Source organism: Rissa tridactyla, chromosome 2 (assembly GCF_028500815.1).
Source record: "Rissa tridactyla isolate bRisTri1 chromosome 2, bRisTri1.patW.cur.20221130, whole genome shotgun sequence".
In the NCBI taxonomy this organism is placed as follows: domain Eukaryota; kingdom Metazoa; phylum Chordata; class Aves; order Charadriiformes; family Laridae; genus Rissa; species Rissa tridactyla.
In genome coordinates this window covers 110,113,389-110,133,652 of record NC_071467.1, presented here as the reverse complement: position 1 = coordinate 110,133,652, position 20,264 = coordinate 110,113,389, and the positions used below count along the sequence as shown (strand labels likewise).

The 20,264-nt window shown below is 45.0% G+C and overlaps 1 protein-coding gene across 4 annotated transcripts in view; it reads right to left on the bottom strand.

Annotated features, from left to right (window-relative positions):
* The window catches only part of EGFR (epidermal growth factor receptor), a 167,111-nt gene that overhangs the window by 27,944 nt on the left and 118,903 nt on the right, over positions 1-20,264 (bottom strand). For all 4 annotated transcript variants that reach the window (XM_054189747.1, XM_054189748.1, XM_054189750.1 and 1 more), the window contains exons 3-15: positions 18,965-19,151; positions 18,137-18,271; positions 16,300-16,368; positions 13,268-13,386; positions 11,675-11,816; positions 10,676-10,792; positions 9,987-10,113; positions 9,814-9,887; positions 8,525-8,615; positions 7,563-7,762; positions 6,381-6,513; positions 4,858-4,957; positions 2,786-2,943 (exon numbers count right to left, since the gene is read on the bottom strand). In XM_054189747.1, the coding sequence (XP_054045722.1) occupies positions 2,786-2,943; positions 4,858-4,957; positions 6,381-6,513; positions 7,563-7,762; positions 8,525-8,615; positions 9,814-9,887; positions 9,987-10,113; positions 10,676-10,792; positions 11,675-11,816; positions 13,268-13,386; positions 16,300-16,368; positions 18,137-18,271; positions 18,965-19,151 (1,652 nt within the window). The remainder of the gene's footprint in view (positions 1-2,785; positions 2,944-4,857; positions 4,958-6,380; positions 6,514-7,562; positions 7,763-8,524; positions 8,616-9,813; positions 9,888-9,986; positions 10,114-10,675; positions 10,793-11,674; positions 11,817-13,267; positions 13,387-16,299; positions 16,369-18,136; positions 18,272-18,964; positions 19,152-20,264) is intronic.

The following is a 20,264-nucleotide window of genomic DNA, read 5'->3' as shown; positions in this document are numbered from 1 at the left end:
TTCCCTGGCATTTAACAGGAATACTGGCGAGACACGTAGCATTGGTAGCCACTGCGGAGAAAGGACGTGTCAGCCAGAGCTATTAATTACAGTGGTGGCTTCTCTCCTCCTTGCTCTCCCACCCCAGGGCCTGTGGCTGAATTTAATTCCTGTACTCTGGGAGAGTGGCTAGAGAAAACCAAATCCTTCAATGGTGAGCAGATTAATTAAGCTGGTGTGTATCATGAGTTTGCTGGAGGTACGAATGGGGTAATCCAGGACTTTTGGGATGTCTTTGTTGGAGTGTATTTTCGCAGCTGTACTGGAGGCAGAGCAAAAGGAAGGTGGGGTACAAAATCCCCAAGAGGTTACAGGGGAAATGGGAGACAAGGGGTCTTTTGGGCTAAGCAGGAGAAAGCTACCTCCCTTCTGTTTTCTAATGAAGACTGAACAAATGACTCGGCATAGAAAATGAGACTAGCCAAGACTCTTCACAGCGGTACAAAGGAAGCAATGCACTACCAGTAAGCACACCTAAAGGAAAATCCCAAATTCATGACAAAGCTCATTTGGAAAGTGAAGTCCTCTTAACTTGCAGCTTCTTCAAATAAGGAAAATAGAACCAAATCCTGGAAACCCTTTCTTGCATGACTACTGAAGTCAGCGCACTTAATCATGCTGATAAGATTTTTGTGGTCTCTAGCCGTGAAATTGGACAGGGACAGAAATAAAGTTGTTGTTTCTTGTCATGCAGAAATCGCTGAGACTGTGGTTTCTAAGGATGCAAAAACTTTGCGAGACAGATGTTTTCCACCCACTGCTGAACAGATCCCTTTCCCGCAGCACAACGAGGGAAAGGCGTGAAGAGAAGTAAGTGGCATTACTGATTGATTGCCTTCATGGGGACAACGCTGTGCCAGACTGCACATTCCCAGATTATGCCTCTCACACTGGCTCCCTACCCATCAATGCCATTGGCCTCAGATGTCCCATCTGTAAAGCAAAAATAGTAACACTACCTTCTTCTAGCTCTCTTGAGCTCTTGAGGGATACAGCCTATTTCTTCTGCCACATTTGGGCAGCAACTCGAACAGGGCCATTGAGCATCTCCACAATATAACTGTGGCAAAGTGAGCCCAGTTCTTTCACGTAAGAGATGAAATTGATACTAGTTTTTATGTTCTGTCTTAATAACACAGGGCCAAATACACTGAGCCATATGTTGGGTATCCTTAATTTTAAAAAACATCTCCTTACTCTACCCCCATCACCTGCCAGACTCCTGTGGTACACCCATCCACTGCTAATGCCAGGCAGGAACTGACTTTTCTGATGAAGTCTGCTCTGGGGACTTGCTTGTGCACAAAGAGCCACCACATGGCTTGTCTTTACATCCACGTCTGGCAGATTATGTTCTCCAAGTTTGCATTCATTTGAGTCTCGTGTTTGATCTCACACAGTGGAAAGCCTTGTTCAGATGTGGTCATCCATTACGCTGCTCCACAAATCAGCCACATTTCCACGTGGCCAGTTAGAAGAGGGATATTGGATCACCGTGTCCAGTTTTTATCAGTAGGGACTACTGAGGTTCATTAAAGAAGAGCAAAGTTATTAATATCCCTCCTCAACTGAGCTCATTTGTTCTCAGGCGTGTGATGGGAAGCCCTTATAAGGCTCGCCTGCGACTGTAATGAAACATGGGGCATTGCTGTAGTTCAGGGCAAACCCACATGGCTGTTACAGCTACCATCTGAAAACCAGAGCACTGAATTCCCTACAAGCACTAGGAAGGGCCATTACTTACTGGTTTGACCCTTCATCTCCTTTTCTCCATGAAAGTGGAGGCCTGGGCACTCTGCTCTTGAATAACCTGGCAGTTGAATTTGCTAATATACAATGGGATGATGGTTGGTCTGAATATGTTATGACTTCTCTCTTGCAACATTTATTACGGGTATATTACAGAAGGATTTTGGATCAGAAGAACCTTCAGGGTACAGGGCAGGGACCAAAGACACCAAACATGGGCTGTTTTCTTGCTCTGAAAGCATCACAGTCCAACAACCACAACTCAAACCCTAAAACCTTTACTGTGCATCCTTTACAGGTCAGAAACCAGGAGAGTTGTTACTTATTGTCATGTAGGTTAAATACAGATCAATTCACAGGTCGTTACAGGTGGTAGTTTAAGCGTGCCACCCAATAAGGACAAAAATGGTCCATACAGATTGGGTTTACTGTGATACCCATTAATAAAGCCACATGCAAGAAGCAAACAAGGCTTTAAACTCAGACCAAGTGCTAGCATATGCAAAGAAGAAAAAAAAAATAATCACTGTGGTACCCCACTGGGGTTTCCCTGCTAAAAAATCAAAGGTGCAGAATAAAAATGGGGCCCGGGAGCCTGGCATCCACCAGATGTCACTGATGTTCCTCCCAAAACCAGAGGACCCAGCACTAAACCAGGTGGTAAAAACCAGAAAGCACATCACTGGTGAATGAGTTCTGTAAAATTCCAAGAACTTTCCTATTTAAATCAACAAACAAACCTGTTTCAAACCCCCTAAAGCTTTTTTGCCTTTTTTTGCCTTCTGTGTAAAGATGGCGTGCCACTGAACTTTTCTTATTTACAAAGTCCGTTGTGCTCTGCTTACATTACCTCCATACTCCTGACCTCCCTCGCTCCCTGCTATTTCTTCTTCTCGGTGGTTTGAAATGGGACCACTAGGAAGGGAAAGAGCTCGGGACAAGCTGTTCGCCTATTTTTCCCCCACCCTGCTTCCATTCAGCCTGAGGTATTACTTACCCCCGGGTGCAGTTTGGATGGCAGAGCTGGCAAACGGCATTCGCGTCGGCGTATTTCCAGACGAGGGTGTCGTTCTCGCCCAGAACGCCCGCCGGGCAGGATTTCACGCAGTGGGGGCCGTCTATAAAATGGGCACACTTCATGCAATTGTCAGGGCCCTGCGAAGAGAAACAGCTTGTTTATAATGCCCTTACATCAGCCCATTCAAGAGGAAATTCAGAGAACAAATCTAAATGCCTTCAACTGCTAGAAGTTTTCAGCATCATCTGCTTTTATTACCTTGTTACCTGATATTCTTGCAAGTATTTGCTCTTGTAGGATAGACTGTACAAAAGGCAGTACCTGATGTTTAAAGTTAGTATTTTTCTTGAGTTTCAGCGTTGCTGCTTTTTTTTCCCTGCCTTCTGCCTGGTTGGAAAGTTTGCATTTTTCATTTAAAATAGGGAATAATTTAATGACACTTTGATAAGAGGTAAGCTCAAAAACAGAGGGCCGGGCTGCTGCCTGGTGCAATCTACCATCACACAACTTAAAATGATGGAGGTGGACCTGAGGACACCTCCCTGAAGAACTGGCTTCAGATCATTATTTTCCCGTTTCTCAGCACAGGTTCTTTCCTCTGCTTCCAAGAAGCAGGGGGTAAGGGAGGCAGCCCAAGGAGTCCAAGAGTTTTTCACATTGAAGAGCGCTTAGTTTGTGTTTAAAGGCATTGCCTTTGGCCTTTTCTGGCAGAACTGGTTTTATTCATTATTATTTATATTTATTTATAACAGCACCAGGGATGCCCTAAATATTTTAAAGCAGGGAAGCCAGCAGTTCTGCATCCAATTCTACGGTGAAGAAAAACCAGACCGGATCCACAGTGCCGGTTTCAGTGGGACTATAGTAAGACATGCTATGGGAAGATTATTATAATTACTGTAATGTCTAAGGGCTACTGTAAGAGACTGGTCACTAGACGCTGGGCAAATACGGAACACGGGGGTGGTCACCGCCTGGAGAAGCTTATAATGTTAATGACATCCCTTAGGCCATGGTGGTCTAAGCTAGAAGGGAGGATGGAAATGCTTCACGTTATTGAGCAGTGACTCTGCAGAATGATGATGGGCAAGGGTTGAACGCCGCAGCCAGTGGGTGCAGGGGGTGGCAAGAGGTGCGTAAAGAGCTGGGTTAAGTAGCACAGAAGAGGATCTGTGACGGAAGCAGGAGATTTGATGGCAATTACCAAAAACAAATGAGAATTAAGAGTTCTACAATTAAGATACAAGTTTGATCTGACTAAAAGGAAATCGTTTTGCATCTTTGCCAAACTGGACGTTTTGTAACACATTCAAGCGTTCTCAAAATTAAAGGAGAACAAAATTGAGGAATACTCTGGATGACTAGCCAGAGTACACTGTACTGACTTTTGTAGAAGGAACTTTTGTATGAGTTCGGAATACTTAAACAAGTTTGAAAATCCAGTTGTTTTGTTTTGATCACCTTTCTTTGAACATAATTTACACCTGCAATTACTTTAACACAGGTATTTACCGTACCCTAGTTAGAGGAGGGAACATGGTTTTAAGTAAAAACTGCTTCCTGAATATTTTCCAGTAAATAATCTGGTTTTGATCACAATTTTATCATGGTTTTTCAAAAAGGCAAAAGGTTACTGTTTTAATCCACTGTTTTTAACAGTTCTTTCCCTCTGAATAAGGAAATGTAATTTGTTCATGCCAACTTGGCCATTCAGTAACCACATGTTCCTGAAATGTTCACCAAATTACCGTAGCATCACATACGTAAGCAAACCTTACATTTTTTCTTCTGCAAAAAGACAAAAAAAGAAAGGCCCCACAACGTCTGTGGCTGTGGATTACATGTATGACGGGTGACACGGAAAAGAAATAATACCCTGAGGATCCCTCTCCTGTTTCTGTTCCCCTGCCCCCAGATCTTGCCCTCTAATCCACCCATCTCCTCCTGATCCCGGAGAAGGGTAAATGAAACCTCTGGATTATCTCAACACGGGAAATACGTATTAATACACGGCTGGAGGTGCAGGTTTGCTAAGCGGAATCTGCTCTTACAGGTCCAGTGCAGGTTGCGTTGTACATGGTGGAGTTTTGCACCAGGCACTCGGGGTGGCAGGGCAGGCACTTGGAGTCCCTTTCAAACTCTCTCGGCTCCCTGCAAAACAAAAACAACAACAACAAAAAAAAAAACCAAAACCAAAAGAGAAATAATTAAAACCCAGGGCAATTAGCGACCGATAAATTATGGTCATCTCTCCTTTTGTGTCTTTTCCAGTTTAGATTGGGATGATGGTACTGAGACAGGAGGAGGTACAGGGGGACCCTCCTGGCTACACCAGTAGCACTTGCTCAGCGCAACCAGGGGGAGGTAAGAGCAAGGGAAATTTGGTTGACGGTGAAACACATGGCACTCCAGATTGCATACTACAAATTAGTTTACTTTCCCTTTTAAGCTAACCACACAGAATATTCGCAACGATTTCCAAAGGCTTTTAAATGGTAGTGATGCAAAGAGATCAGCAAAACCAGCTCAAGCAATTCCAAGGCTCCAAATAATAATTAGGAAAGTTAAACGGCAATGCACTGATAATTAAATTCATGCCCTCCCCACAACACACAATGAATCATTAAAATATGAAAGTTGGGAACAGATGGTTTCAATAGCAATAAAGCTGTTCCACTACAAGTAATGGTGTTATTAATTAAACTAAATCTACCCATCATTTGACATAAAAAATGCCCAGATCTGCCCTTCAGGTCATAAGAGCTGCTGGAGGGAATTCACTTACATAAAAGACAGCTGCTGAACTGCAAGTTACTAGAGAAATACAAACACCAAGGGGCATCAGCACCCTGTCAAGTATTTGCTTAATACTCATGATTTTTAACAGTCAAACTTTGAAAGATTTATTTTTTCCGTGCTCGCCGTGCCCTTGCCCCCTACTTCACCTGCTGAACTGACTGAAAAACCCAGCCGTGGTCCTGACACACAGGCAGCGACACATTTTCCTTGGCCTGAGCAAAGCCGAAGGCAATAATTTTGCCTGAAATTGCTGCTCCCAGTCCTTTTCGGATTAAAGCTCATTCTCTCTTGACTGCAACTTTGCAAATTGCAAGGGTGAGCCGCTCGTTTGAGCAAATATAGGTGTCCCTTTGCAGTAAGGAAGCCTACTGAACAGCAAAACCCTGGCTTTGGGGCCGACTGCGATCCTGGTGACTGCAACTGGCTCTGCCTCTCATCCGATGTGCTTGACGTGACAGGCATAGCTGGGGTTTTCACCCATGCTTTAAGCTCCTTTATTTCTTAGGGGAAGGAAGCGTAAGGCTTAGCCTCCTTGGGCCTCCAGACAGTCTCCTCACAGGCTTGAGGTGATGTTCTCGTGGCAGTCACCATGACAGGAGCAAACTCCTAAGCAATGCTGAACAGGGAACCTCAGCTCCTGGCTTTTCCCTCTTTTTAGGTACTGTGCTCACACAACATCTCTGCAAAGCTGGTGAAATCCTTTCTTCCTAGCTATAACATGTTCTAAACCCCCAAATCATTGCCAAAACCTCAAGCAGCCCCCCAGACACCTTACCCTTGCAGGATATTGCACTGTTTCACACACTCCTTCTGGCGATCGAAAAACCTGCAGGAGAAGCAGTGGAAGGGTCCAGGGCCCCAGCAGCCCACGTCCGAGCACAGGGGGTCACAAACATGCCTGGCGGCAGCTGGGAAACAAAGAGAGACAAGAAAAAAAGCCATAAACTTCAAGGCAGGAGAGAGGGCAAACACAGCACTGCAAGTGACCCATCCCGACCAGCCAGTTTCTCCAACCTGGTCCAAAGCAGACGTGAATGGTCCTGGAAATGTGGAAGAGGAATATGCACACTTTTCTTAATTGCCAAAGCCCAAAATTAAGAGTGACTTCTGGTCTTTCAAAGTAAGAACAAGCTCCTCTGGGACAGCTTAACAGTCATATAACAAAGTTAAACCAGTACCAGGCTGAGAGAGTTGGGGTTGTTCAGCCTGGAGAAGAGAAGGCTCCAGGGAGAGCTTATTGGGGCATTTTCAAAATATAAAGGTGGCACACAAGAAAGATGAAGAGAGACTTTTACTAATGACTGCAGTGTCAGGACAAGGGGCAATGGTTTTAAACTGAAAAAGTTTAGATTGGACATAAGGAAGAAATTCTCTGAGGGCGGTGAGACACTGGAACAGGTTGCCCAGAGTTGTTGTGGATGCTCCGCCCCTGGATGTGTTCAGGATCGGGTTGGATGGAGCTTTGAGAAACCTGGTCTAATGAAAAACGTCCCTGCTCATGGCAGGGGAGTTGGATTAGATCATCTTTGAAGGCCCCTTCCAACCCAAACCATTCTGTGATTCTATGATCAATTTCCAAAATACAACAAATTCACATTCTGCAGAGGTATAGTTAGATTTTGGCCCAGTGACCGCTGCTGTCAACAGCAGCATGGCTGAACAACAGCTTCCACCTTATCAAAAAAGTCCAATGTTTGGAGTCAGCTTCTGTGTCCTTCAACCTAAGTGGCTTCACTATGCCCATAGTGGTAAAGCAGCTCCTTCCCATCTGTGGGACACCATGAAGTCCAGATCCTTGGTGGGAAAAAAATGCCACTTTTCCCGCACCACCTTCATTAAAGCAGTATCATTGATGAATTTTGCAGCCAGGGGAACAGAGAGAAAAAAGCTTTCTCTGAATTACTCTTGCATTTTAGCACAAGCTTCCACAGCGGGCAGGAAGGCAGCGTTGACTTACCACACTCATTTTTATTTCTGTTCTGTATAATCTTTGTTTTCTGGCCCTGAGTTGCAAACAGGCTGCGCCAGTCCATGGTGTCAGCATAGCAGAGGTTCTTGTTCTTCATAATGGCAACATCTCCGTCACTTATTTCCTTGAGGGACCGCAGCCCCAAGGACTGTATTTTCAAGTTAACAACAGCAAGGGAATACTGGCCACTAAAATGGACATGGATAAAAAAAAAAAACAACACAGAAGAAAGAGAATTAGTACGCAGGGTTTAACTCATCACGTTTTTCTTTTGGTTTTCATACTTGGGTTGCTGCGAACAATTTTGTTCAAGCAAGACATTGGTCCGCACTCTAAGCTTAACGCCTGGTACATGACATACCTATCATAAAACAACTGCAATACTCATATCTGGGTTTGCAAGGGCATTTTAAGCTAAAACTGGCAGGACATGTGCGCTCTGTCAAGTAAATGATGTCCAACAATTGTTGTAGGGAGAGTAGCTGTTATTTCGCACTGGTCCACCAAGCCATCCTTCCTCTTGGGGTTAAGCCCAGGCAGGCGCTGGACACACTGCCAGTGTCCACACTGCCTGGCGGCCATGGTCTCCATCCCCGACTGCCCAGCTACCTCAAATCCCAGAGTGCTTCTGATCACATCGTGACTTGCCCTGTGGCCTGCGAAGAGAGCTCTCCGTCCTGCTTGCTCTTCCAGGCTGTGGGGGGAGAGCCCGGTCCTCGAGCAGGCTCAGCACAGCCCTCTACACGCAGCACAGAGCTGCAGGTTTGATCCTCCCAGGGCTACATTCTCTACTGCTCCAAGGATGGTGCTTGGCTCCACATAGGCTTTTCCCCATTTTGCATCAGTTTGGGGACACCTGCGTCTCACCGCGTGGTACCTTGGTGCGCCCAGGCAAACACAGCTCCAAACAGAGTTTCTTTTACAATTGCTCTGGCACATGATTTACTTACTGTTGCTTGGTTCTGCCTCGTATAATCTCCAGATTTTCGAAGGCATAGAGATCAGTAGCATTATCGGGCCAGGCCTGAATCAACAAAAATCCTGAAATGAAGAAAAGAAGATTAAAAAATAATAATAATAATAATAAAACCGCAGCCAGCATTGGCAGCAGAACCTCCTCCTTGAACTCCTCCTGTGCTGGGAGAAGGTACTTGTGCTTTCCCTATGCTTATCTAAGAATCTCAAAGAGAAGCATGACATTTTAGGGAGCAGGGAGATATTTTTAAACCCTGTTTTATAAACAGTTTACTTCTTAGCCCACCATGAGGGCTTAGGAGTGCAAGAGCGTGTTGGTGAGCTGCGCATCCTGCTACACCAAGGCACCAGTGATGATGGCTCTTGCCAGCAGATACCCTGGCTGAGAGGCTGCGGGCTCCGGTGCTGTGGGAGAAAGGCATAGCTCCCTCCCATTCGTGAGCTGCCCTCAAGGAACGGGAAAGCTGAAGAGAAAGAAGAAATGGAGTACAATAGATAGCTGCTCGGAGTGCATTTGCTAAGGCAAGCAGGTTTCCCCACTCAGCCGAGGCGCTTGGGAGGAATGGGAGAATTTGGGAAATTGCAGGCTGCTGTATGAAGCTCTGGGGTTAGTCATTGCTACCTTGAACGGAACCAGACAGGTAAAAGAGAGAGAAAGAAAAGGGGAACTGGAGACATGCCTGCAGACCCAGCTCTGGTGTTATGCTCATTTTCTAATGGGCTGAACAAAATTACTTTTAATTGATACTTGGCGCAAGACGGTGGCTGAGTGTTCCGCTGGCCGCTTTGTGCTCGTGGAGACACATTCACCCCAAGGAAGAGCTCTTCAGGCTGGAGAGCGTGTCTCCGCGAGGATGACGCAAGCCAGTGAGCACACTTCCCTAAGGAGCTGCTGAAAGGTTTTCCACAAATAGAAACACACTTGGCTTTTTTTAGCCGAAGTGGCACGCCTCTGCATCACCACATACTTCTTGGGTGGCTGAGGATCTCCTCTGCTTTTACTCTTCGCTAGGGCTGACAGTTCAGCAGAAGGGATGGTCTGGCCAAACCACACACCTTGGATGGGAGAGCAGTATGGGTTATGTGGGCGTAACGCTGGCGAAGCCCTGCTGACCACCTTTGTGAAGAGTGACCCCTGGTAGCTCAGAGACAGAAACCATTCGCTTGCATTTCTCTTCACGCGCTTAAAAAATTCACTCCTCTCCCTTGGCTTTTTTTGTTGATACCAATCAGAGAACATCTCAGCTTAAAACCCATTGCTGACCTGATATTTCTTTGACTGTTTTGAAGACATCCAACTTCTTGGGGTCCAAGGGCAGGGTCTTCGTGAAGGCATCGCTGAAATACACAGAATGAGGAATTGGGAAAAGAGTGGCTGAGCCTGAATTTCTCTTTAGCCCTTTTCCTCCAGTGCTAAATGACCAATGGGCAACTCACCCTAGAAACGCTACTGGGAGAATGCTGACGTCTCCATTGATCTTGGTACAGTTTTTGAAGGAGTCGATGTTGGTGGCATTGATGGAGAGGATCCCTTTAAGTTCACCTATTCCAATGCCATTGCACACTGTCAAAAAGAAATACAAGAGTCAGGGGGGAGAAGAGTGAACCCCAATCACATGGAAGGGAATAAATATGGAGACGCCATTTGTCCAGAAAGCACTTCCATATGGTCAAACCTACCACTGTAAGATGAGTTTCATAGATCTTTTGCCTGCTTTTGCTTTTCAGAAAGCACCACAGGATAAATGCTGCCTGCTTGCCCAGCTGTGCAGCTCTGGTCCGAGCTTCTCTGCACACAGGCTCTGGCACATGCCCTTCTCTCTTTGTCCCATTTTCATTTTATTCCCCTTGATGAGATACAGGGAAGGACAAACCAAGGAGAAGGCTGATGTGCAAGATACACATGCACATGATGCACGGTTTATCTACTGTACTTGTGGTGTATCCCAGTTGGAGAGCATGTTGCACAGCCATGTTTCCTGATCACACCACTTGTCAGATCTCCAAACTATCACTGGATATTTATATCAAATTTCTACTTAATTAAGCTCAGAACTCCATGTACTTTTTCTAGTAAGTTACCTATCATCTCAAAGCCTTACTGGGTTATTCCATGCTTTTTATACCTTTGCTGCATAGCCCATCACACTTTTTACACTTCCGAACACCATTTTCTTCCACTTCGTAAGTATCGGTATTGCAAGAGCGAACACAGGAGCCGTGGTCTGTCACCACGTAGTTGTCTGGAAAAAACAAGGATACAAAGGTCATTGAAATAGGAGGGGTGCGTTGGAGGCTGCACAGGCACTTCAGTACTAGGAAGAAAAAGAGGGTTTGAACTTTTGCCATACTTAGCAAACTACAGGCTTTAATTATTAATGCTCACAACATCCTTTGAAGGTAGACAGACATACAATGCTATCACCATTTTACAGAGAGGGGAATGGTCACAGAAGGATAAAACGACGTTGTCAAGGTCAGGCTGTGCAGCAGTGCCATCATTGGGATCAATACATGCAACCTCTGATCCCTCACCTTCACTCACTCTTCCAGGTTAAGGACCAGGCAGGGCAATGGTCAACCTCAGAAAGGGATATCAGTTCTGCAAGGTAAACCCTCTCTTACACGTAAGTCTTGATGGTTTACAAAAACATGGACATGGAATAGCATGAAAGAAAAAGCAAGCATCTGTAGAGGAAGCAAGGATCACAGGCCTTGAGGGGAAGTGTCTGAACCAATTACTTTCTATCAGTCCTAATTAAGAACCAGTTAAGAGTTCATAACGCTTTGGTAATCCACAGGATTGATCCCATATGACTCGTTTGGCTGTTGTTTTGATGATTCTCATAAGATGTTTTTATTTTCCTACCAAGAGAAAAATCTTCAGAAGTCAAAATTTAATGGTTAAATTTCAGGGAAGGTGATGGATGCAGTCAGTTTGAAGAGGCTGTCTTCTTTACCAGATATTCTCTCTTTTTTTTCACCTGTTCCCAGTTTCCACAGAAGCTGAGGAGAACAAGAAAGTGCCCTTGCACTTGGCCATAAGGCAGAAGGATGACACAGGTCCCTTCCCACCTCCCTCCAACCACCGTCTCCTCTGTGGCTGCAACCTGAAATGAACTTACGTGGACATTCCCTCACACAAGTGGCTCCAAAGCTGTATTTTCCATCAGGGTTGACATCCATCTGATAAGTGGTGGGGTTATAGAGGACCAACGGGGGACACGTATCCTTGCACGTAGCATCATCCCGAAACTTGCGGCATGCCTGTTATTGAAGAACAGCACCCATTAAACTACCTTCTCCTTAAAAAGAGACAATGGTTTTCACATTAGCTCTTTAATAACACTCTGATGGGCCCATCTGTTCCCTGTTTAGTTCTAATGGAAACCCCAAGAACCTACAGGGACAGTCCCTCGTGTTTTGAAGCTGAAAGGTTGCTTCAGGTTGGGCAATCGAGTTTAATATTTGAAAAAAAAAGAGAGAACATGAGGTTTTCTTTTTCTCAACAAGAAACTTTGGCACTCTGCTGGAGAGCTGCTGGGATTCACGTGGGAACAGGAGGAAATCTGCATGCCTTAGAAGAATTTTCCCTACAAGCAGTAACCAAATCAAGACAAACGGTACTTTTCTTGGCCGCTTTTTAATAACTTAAATCAAATCAAGTCCTTTCCTGCTGATTACTGACTTTTTTGGCTAAATATTAAACTGAAGCCATTATATTTGGCTGCAGGTGATGAACAAGTTAGCAGGCATTTATGAAGGACAAGTTGGTTCTTCCAACCTAATTCTGCATTAAATTAATAATCACTTTCTTTTCCCCCCTTTTCTTCCGTACTTCTCTTTTTCCCTCTTTTCTTCCCAGGTGAGAGAGAGCAACTGTCTTCTCTGTGAGCCAGTAAGGGCATCATAGCCATGCAATTTATAAGGGGACCAGGAATACAGGTAACAAGAACAAAACCCAGACTGGATGGTTTCTGTGGCAGTTACTCAAGTGCCACGTAATTCAGAATGAAATATAGTGCAAATATGGGGAAGAGTTAAAAACACAGCATACACTAACCCCCTGAAACTCTTGCAGAAAAGCAATGGGTTTTTTTTTTTCCCTAAAAAAACCCTCCATTTGTTCCTTCTCCCTCCACTGCCCCAGGGTCCCCCAAACACGGTGTTTTTGTGGCAAGTGAAAACCAGAAAGGGAAACTTTGATTTCATGTTTGGATTACAATGAAACACCAAAAAAATGTGAAGATGCATCATATTTGATTCCCCTTACAAGTTCTTGCTTTGGTAAACTGAGATTATTACTGACTAGTGCTGAGAGCACATGGTAAAGCTGTGCTGGCACGGGAAACCACTGCACTGTGGTGGCAGCTGAGGATCTGCAGACCTGCTTACGTAGGGAAGTCACCCTACAGCAAACACGTAGCAGCTCTGCAACGATTTTGAGCTCACTGGGCTCTCAAAGGCACTACTGCTGGTTTGGCATGCGCTAGGAAGGTCCACCTGCAGAGACAGTAAAGACCAGCTATGGGTGCCATAAAGATCACGTCCTCTTTCCTCTCACCGACCACCTGGGCAGGGAAGCCCCGGAGGACCCTCTAGGTCAGCATTTCTCAGAACCCTTCTCAGATGCAAGAAGGCCAGAGGACATGCAGCTGAAAGCCTGCCCCGCCATGCCAGGGATTTAAGCAATTATGGTGGTGGTGTAACATCGTTACCAGGCAGTCGCTCTCCCGAGGCCCCGTGCACCCCGCAGCACACTGGTTGTGGCAGCAGTCGCTAGGCACTTTTCCCCGGCACCGGCCAGAGCACTGCTGGGCACAGATGACTTTCGTTACTGGAAGACACAAGAAAAAAGGAAAAACGTCAGGAATGAAGCACGTTCAAGCTGCAACGAGATCAATATGGAGAAAAGGTCCGGTGCAGGATCTGTGCTAGATTTTCCCCACGGAATGCGTATTCTGTCCTCACATAAGGTCTAAGCTCGGGAGCAGTGAGAGCTGCTGTGGGTGGTGGCAAGATGGGGTTGTGTTCAGCAGTAATTATCTTGGCTTTGGAGAGGTGCTAAGCACTCTGGTCCTAGCCAGAAAGCCATGTCCTGCTTAGAAAGAGCATCCAGGTCCCTGTGGCATCAACGCCTAAACGAAGAAAAACTCTGTGGAGTCATTGCATCTTACAGCTGGGCAACAGAGCAGGATCTGGCTTCATTTTGTTGAGAAAATCTGTTATTTTTGGTGCTAGCTTTGGGAAAAACAACACGACAGGAGAACTGCCAGGACTCTCTACTATAACGGGAAACCGTTCATTGTTGGTGTGGTGTTAGGATCCCTCCAATGCACTAAAAATATTTCTGAAATTTGCAGAGAGGGGAGACCCACTCAGCAAACTGATTCCATACACATATTGTATTATTTTTCTTTAGGCTTCAATCCTGTGGCCAAATTTTATCTTCATTACTCAATTCCCACAGGGTTTGCACTAGTGCAGCAACCCGGAGGAAGAACTGGCCCTGATTCAGCTTTTTGCAGGGAAGCAAAAACGGCCTGCAACATTTTGTTGAGAATCAGGAAATCGTCTCCATTTGAATATCAAAGGAGAGAAAAAGATAATCAGTACAATTAAAAAAAAAACAACCCAGAAATGAATGGCTAGCAAGTGTTTGTATCAGAAACCCAAAATGGGATTGTTTGTTCTCTACAAAAAAAATTACTGATCCCCAGACCCTGGCATTAGACATCAGAGAAACCCGATGGCTAATCCGCTGCATTACAGCACCCTGAGCATTTGGGCTGCCCACTACAGTAACTGTTATCAGCTTTGCAGTTGGTACAAATGAATTACAATATCATCAGGAATTCCTGTAAGTCCAAAACAGATGGTTGTTAATTAACAGAAAATTATTGGGAAATGTAGCCCTCTACAGGGTATATAACAGAGATTTTTTTTTTTAAAAAATCATATTTCCTATCTTTTTCTGTTACACACTTTTGTATCCAAACTGTATTATTTCATTTTTCTTGTAGGCCTGTAAGCTAGACAGTATATTTTCAAGGAAACAGATTATTTCCACAATATATATTAGCTTCTCTGATAGCAACTCCTCCGTTTAACTAGGAACAGGGGAATAAAAGGCACATTGTTCTACACGAACAGCATTTTGATACCATTTTTTTCATAAGCATCAGCAGGGGAGTAAAACAGCTCGTCACTTTGATAGCTATTGACTAGAGCTTCCTGCTGGAAACATATTTCGTGGCAAAGGTTTATATTTCTTACAGAATATCCCACGTTCATTGAAGGAGAAAGATACGCATCACCCCAAACTTTCCCACATATGGAAATGTGGGATACATTTTCAGTTGGCCAGATTCTCAAAATGCCTGGAGAGGAGAGCCAGAGCCTGCAAACGGTTTCGGTTTATGCACTCCTAGTTGTCCCTCCCGAAGGCAGCACGAGTTTGTAAATGCTGGAAGCTTGCAGGGCTGAGACCCGAGGTTTCGCAAGCCCCTGGGACAGCTGCGCGGCATCAACTGCGGGGACCGACCTGGGAAGGGCTTTGTGTGCACAGCCACTGTCCACCTCAAGAGCCAAACTGCAGAGCTGACTGAAAAAAATCTAAGGCTTATACTAAATAAAGAGAGAAAAGCCATACGTTCCTTTTTCCTTAAGCTCTAGATAAGGTACAGATTTGACCTGGTGCTTGCGAGCAAGAAACTGAGGTTTAGGTGATTATTTGCAATGGAAGATCAAAGATAGGATGTTGCTTTCATTTGCGTTATGTCTAGATCGTTAGTCTTTCCACTGAACTTTACACAAAACAAAGAATCAGAAACAGTGCCTTTCCCCACTTATTACAGAAAAAGGAAATAATGAAGTAGCGAAAAAAATTGAGACGGTCTTCCTCCTCTACCTTTACTGTAGGAAAAATAAAGCCTTGCAAAAACCCAAGCACTTCTAAATGGACGTTTCTGTCACTCTATTAATATCAGGCAAGCACCCTACTTGCAAAATTTTACAGTAAAGCACAGGTAACCAAACTGAAAAACCTCACGATGCCAAATATCTCCATTTACAAATCAAAAGAGCCTTCCAAAGGTCCTCTGAGTACTGTATCTAGTGTGATTACCCACATGAAGGTGACATCTTTTGTGCCTACAAAAGAAACCTATGGGGATTCCAAAAAGAGGAATTAAAGCCACTGAAAATCAGGCTATGTTGTTGCTTCTAATAGCAGAAATTAATCCAAAGTGTCGTTAACTGGGCTGCAGAATGGCTCTGCGGGAAATAGCAGGAAGGCAAACAACTCACCACCCAGCTACTGCGTTCTCTCTTATATGGTAAAATAACTTAAAGAACAAATGTTCTCAAGGGCAGATGGGAGAAAGTTGTGGGCGACAGACAAATGCTTTCAGTGCGGGAGGCAGCTGCAGACTTTTGCCTCTGGAGGAACAGCACATCTGCAGGGAAATCCAGACCCAGGTCAAATTCCCTCCAGGTTTCCCCTCCAGAGGTGGAGCTACTCGGGGGAGCGGGCACAGCCGTCCTCCCTGTCACTGCGCGTCTGCAGAGCGGGAAGCAGGCCACGTCCCTCCGTGGTGGGCTTCCAGGAGACCCAGTGTAGTAGGATGCAGAGAAGGACAAGTGTGAAACACGTGTCACTGATTCGCACTTGACAGGTTAGTTTTTGGTTAGATAGAAATTCAGTATGTCAGCGCACACCAGGTATTTCTTAATTAATCTGCAGCCTTACATGTCTGGCAGTTCTGTTCACCAGGGCCCCAGCAGTGGTCTTCTGTGCAGTTCGGATGGCATTTGGGACCTAAAACACGAGAGCAGACTATTATATTCTATAAACATGGACAACAACAACATTACGTGAGTCACAGAAAACGAAGACTTGAGAGCTTTCCTTCTCAATAAATCAGGGGAGGAAGCACCTATATACCAGTGCTCAAAAATTTTGAGAGCTGGACCTTAAATCTCTCTCCTTTCTTCATCTCTGATTTCCTACGTGCAGTCCTCCACACCTCTGAGCAAGCAAGTGCAACACCCAGCCGGTCTGGCTTACGAAAGAGGTAGATTTTTCCCAGGAACAGGAATCTCAGCTACTGCCCGGCTGGCCCTTCTGCTGGAGTTTGCATGCAACGGCAAGTCACCGCCGGCTTGTGGCCGGGCATGTGCCAGCTGCTCGCTACAGGCCACATGTAAATCAATGTTTCTGAACAACGCGGTTCTAAAAAGAAAACAAACCCAACTGGATTCGCAGGCAACTGCCAGCTACTCCAACCACAAAGTAATTCGACTTGTCTGCTTCGCACCCTCCTCCCACCCTCTGCCAAAAATACTCCTCGGCGTAGGACTACGCAGCAGATGGACAGTCAACGGAGAGGCAGCAGGATAGATGGATAACTTGCCTGACCTTGAAGGTTCAGTGCTGGGTTCTTTCCCATCCCTCCCTCCTTACTCTTCTCTTACTTTTTCTTTCTCTTAATGACAAGCAAAGCCCCAGAGAAACAACTTATTTTAGATTATGGGATCGTTATTAAAACCATAAATGGCTGTCTAAGCCGATTAATCTGGAATTCACTACATTTAAGAGGCATTTCCTACTAGAGTGATTCTTCCCGCTAACAACACATGATTCTCCCTCCTCCCCACTGCCCATCAAATAGCTGAACAAATGCCAATACTTGTCCAAGAGTTGATTGATTTGGTGTGGGACCAAAGAACTTCTTTTTTTTTTTTAAGTTGAAAAGTTAAAGGTTAACATTTCTGTGGTGTTTAGAGCCAAAATCCTGTGCTGACTTGTATGGTTTGCAACTCCTTGATTACGCTAGGGCTCTGCAGAAAAATATGTCAACACAGAAGTTGGCTATTAGCTCTCAAGCAATTACGCAACTGGAAGAAGATGAAGAAAATATGTTTTTCTGCCAAATTATCGTGCCAGAAATGAAATGCTCAGAAATGAAAATAAACTCTCTTTTGCGTGAAATGACTGGGGATTTTACAAGGGACTCATAAGGCTGAAGGATTAGCTTGAGCTCACTCAATGCATATCCTACACAAACTTTTGAATATGTGCTCATCTCCCTGCTGATCTAAAGCATCACATTTATCTGGCTGTTTATCATTAATTTTGCAGCGGTAATCCACGCAGCCCCAAACACCAGAGTTTTACAGCATTCAACTTGGGCCTTCGAGCTAAAAAGGCTTCAAGTCCCACAGTAACTCCATGAAGGTACCCACATGCGTTTTCTAGACCAGAGCCTTATATTGTAAACAGAAGATTGCTGGAAAGCAAATGCGTGCGTGTTACTCTGAGCTGCCTTTGAAGAACACATACTGTCTGAAACCAAGAGCGGCTTTCCCAAAAACTTCACTGAGCTATGAGTTAAGGACCTAACCACCATGAAAAATTCCATCTTAGGCCAGCGGTGAAGAAATGAAAGGAATTCCCTCGGAACAGGGCTCGGTGGCCCCGCGTGCAGGAATTGGTGGACCTGAAACCCACCGCATGAAAGACAGGATGTTTGCTCTTCTCTCTGAAATGGAGGAGCACATAGCATTTTGGGTAAGTTAATACTCACAAGAAGACAGGTTGCTTGCAAATTCAAGCACCTTGAGAGGCTGCTTGCTCGTGTCAATGATGTCATTCCAGAGAACAGTGTCCATGTTGCACAGTTTGGGGTTGTTGCTGATTTTAACACCTCCATTAAGAATTTCTGTGATGGAAGGAAAAAAATTGGTAAGTGAAGCAAGCTGCCCAAGTCTTCTGTCTCTGATCTAAAGAAAGGGAAATAAAACACGTATTTCTTCACCTCAGTCACACTATGCTGACAGAAAAGGACAATCTGCACGGCATCAGCGCTCCTGATGGTGCAACTAACACCCGGCTCTGGTTCTGGAGGGTTGGCTGCTGTTGGATGCCACTAAGACGCCACTACATGTGGCTTTCTGCCTGGTGCCACCTCCAGAGGCCACTGCACACAGCAGAGATGGCACTGCTGGTGTGCACAGCCAGAGACTGTCAGCCAGAGACTGTGTAAGGCCTTAACTCACATATCAGCAGGTCCCACTGGAATTTAGCAGAAAACACTGACATATGGAATGCGCCGGAATCAAATAATGCAAAATAATGAGTGGATACTTCTTTGCCATTTTGGGGGACACAAATAAATCTCACCACGCTGTTGATGCATTGGATTTTCTGTATGTTTCTGCAATGGGAAACGATGAACTTTCCTCATCTTTTGAAGAAGGCTGGCTAGCAGGAAAGCTAGGGAAACTACTTGTTTTTAAAGCAGGATTTGATAGCATGTGACTTTGAGAGGAGATCTTCAATCGGATCTCGATACCCATAACCTACGAGTTGAAGTTTGCTTTACAGGTACCTCCACCTCTTGCCTGCGTCTCACCTGATAGCCGTTTCATTGGCAGCTGCTGGAGTCCCTGGGTTTTATTCATGTGGTAATTGGATAAAACTGCCAGGGCATAAGAATTGTCATACAACACATTGCCTCGGATGATCTGGAGGTTTTCTAGGGGAATGACATCCACCATGTTGAGCGCGATGAGCACGTAGCCTGCAACCTCCTGTATCGTCTGAGAGAACAACAGAAAAAACAAGGTGCTTAATCCATAGCATTCTTCTGCTCTTGACAGAGTCGCTTTCCTCCTCCCACCCCTCCAATCTGCCATCTTTCAATTTTAAGGAACAATAAACCACTTAATCTCATTAAAACATAAATACATCCGAGAACCAGAAGGGACTATATGTAAAAATTTGCCGTCTAAGCAGGTATAAATTGGCCCTTACAGCAGCTACCAGGGGGTACTACTTGCAGGGGAACAGGGCAAGCATGTATGATATGGCAACCAAGTGTGATGCTTCTCTTGAATATTTTCCGAGCCTCCAACCATTGGCAGCAGAGACGCCATCCGACTGAGGCTTTTACACTCTCTCTTCTGTGCACCTTCCCTTGAGGATCCTTCCAATGCTCAGCAGAGGGGAAGATCGGGTAACCTTCTCCCTCTTAGGTAATAAATAGTTACAGGACAAAAAGGCAAGCGAGGCACTGTCCCTGGATGTAGATTAATTCCTGCCTTGTACTGTGAAATGTGTGCATTTCTATCTCCTACAAAAATCACCATAAACGAAAAACCTCAGGCTGACACTTATGTTATTTTCCTATTCCATGAAGACTACCAGTGAGTTTTCAAGAGACCTGTTATGTTCCTGGGAACACTAAGCTCCACGATCAAGTTGTGCTTGGGAAAGAAAAATGGCAGTACCATCATATTTGTAACCCATATGTCTGAACCATCTCTTTTCTGATGTTCTTGCTTGTTACTATGATGAAATGGGGTTTATCTTTCTTTGTTCCCTGAAAAGAAAAGGTCCCACAAAGAGATTACTCCTCTCAACCCAGAGGACTGACCTGTTTATTCAAAGCTACCGCACAAGAGCTCTTGATACCAGACATACACTTATGTTATAAAAACTTCTTCCTCTCCTGCCTCTTTCTTTAAAAACCTCCTAATCTGAGGTTTAGGTATGTGAAAAGCAATGCATTTAAAACACCTTCTTTAAAAAAATAAATATAACCTAAGGTGCAACGCTATTGCCACTGGTGGCAGCCCGGCAGCGGGGGAGCAGAGCTGCACCCCTTGCCCAGCCTCTGCTGCTGGAGAACCTGGAGGTCCCTGTGGCAGACA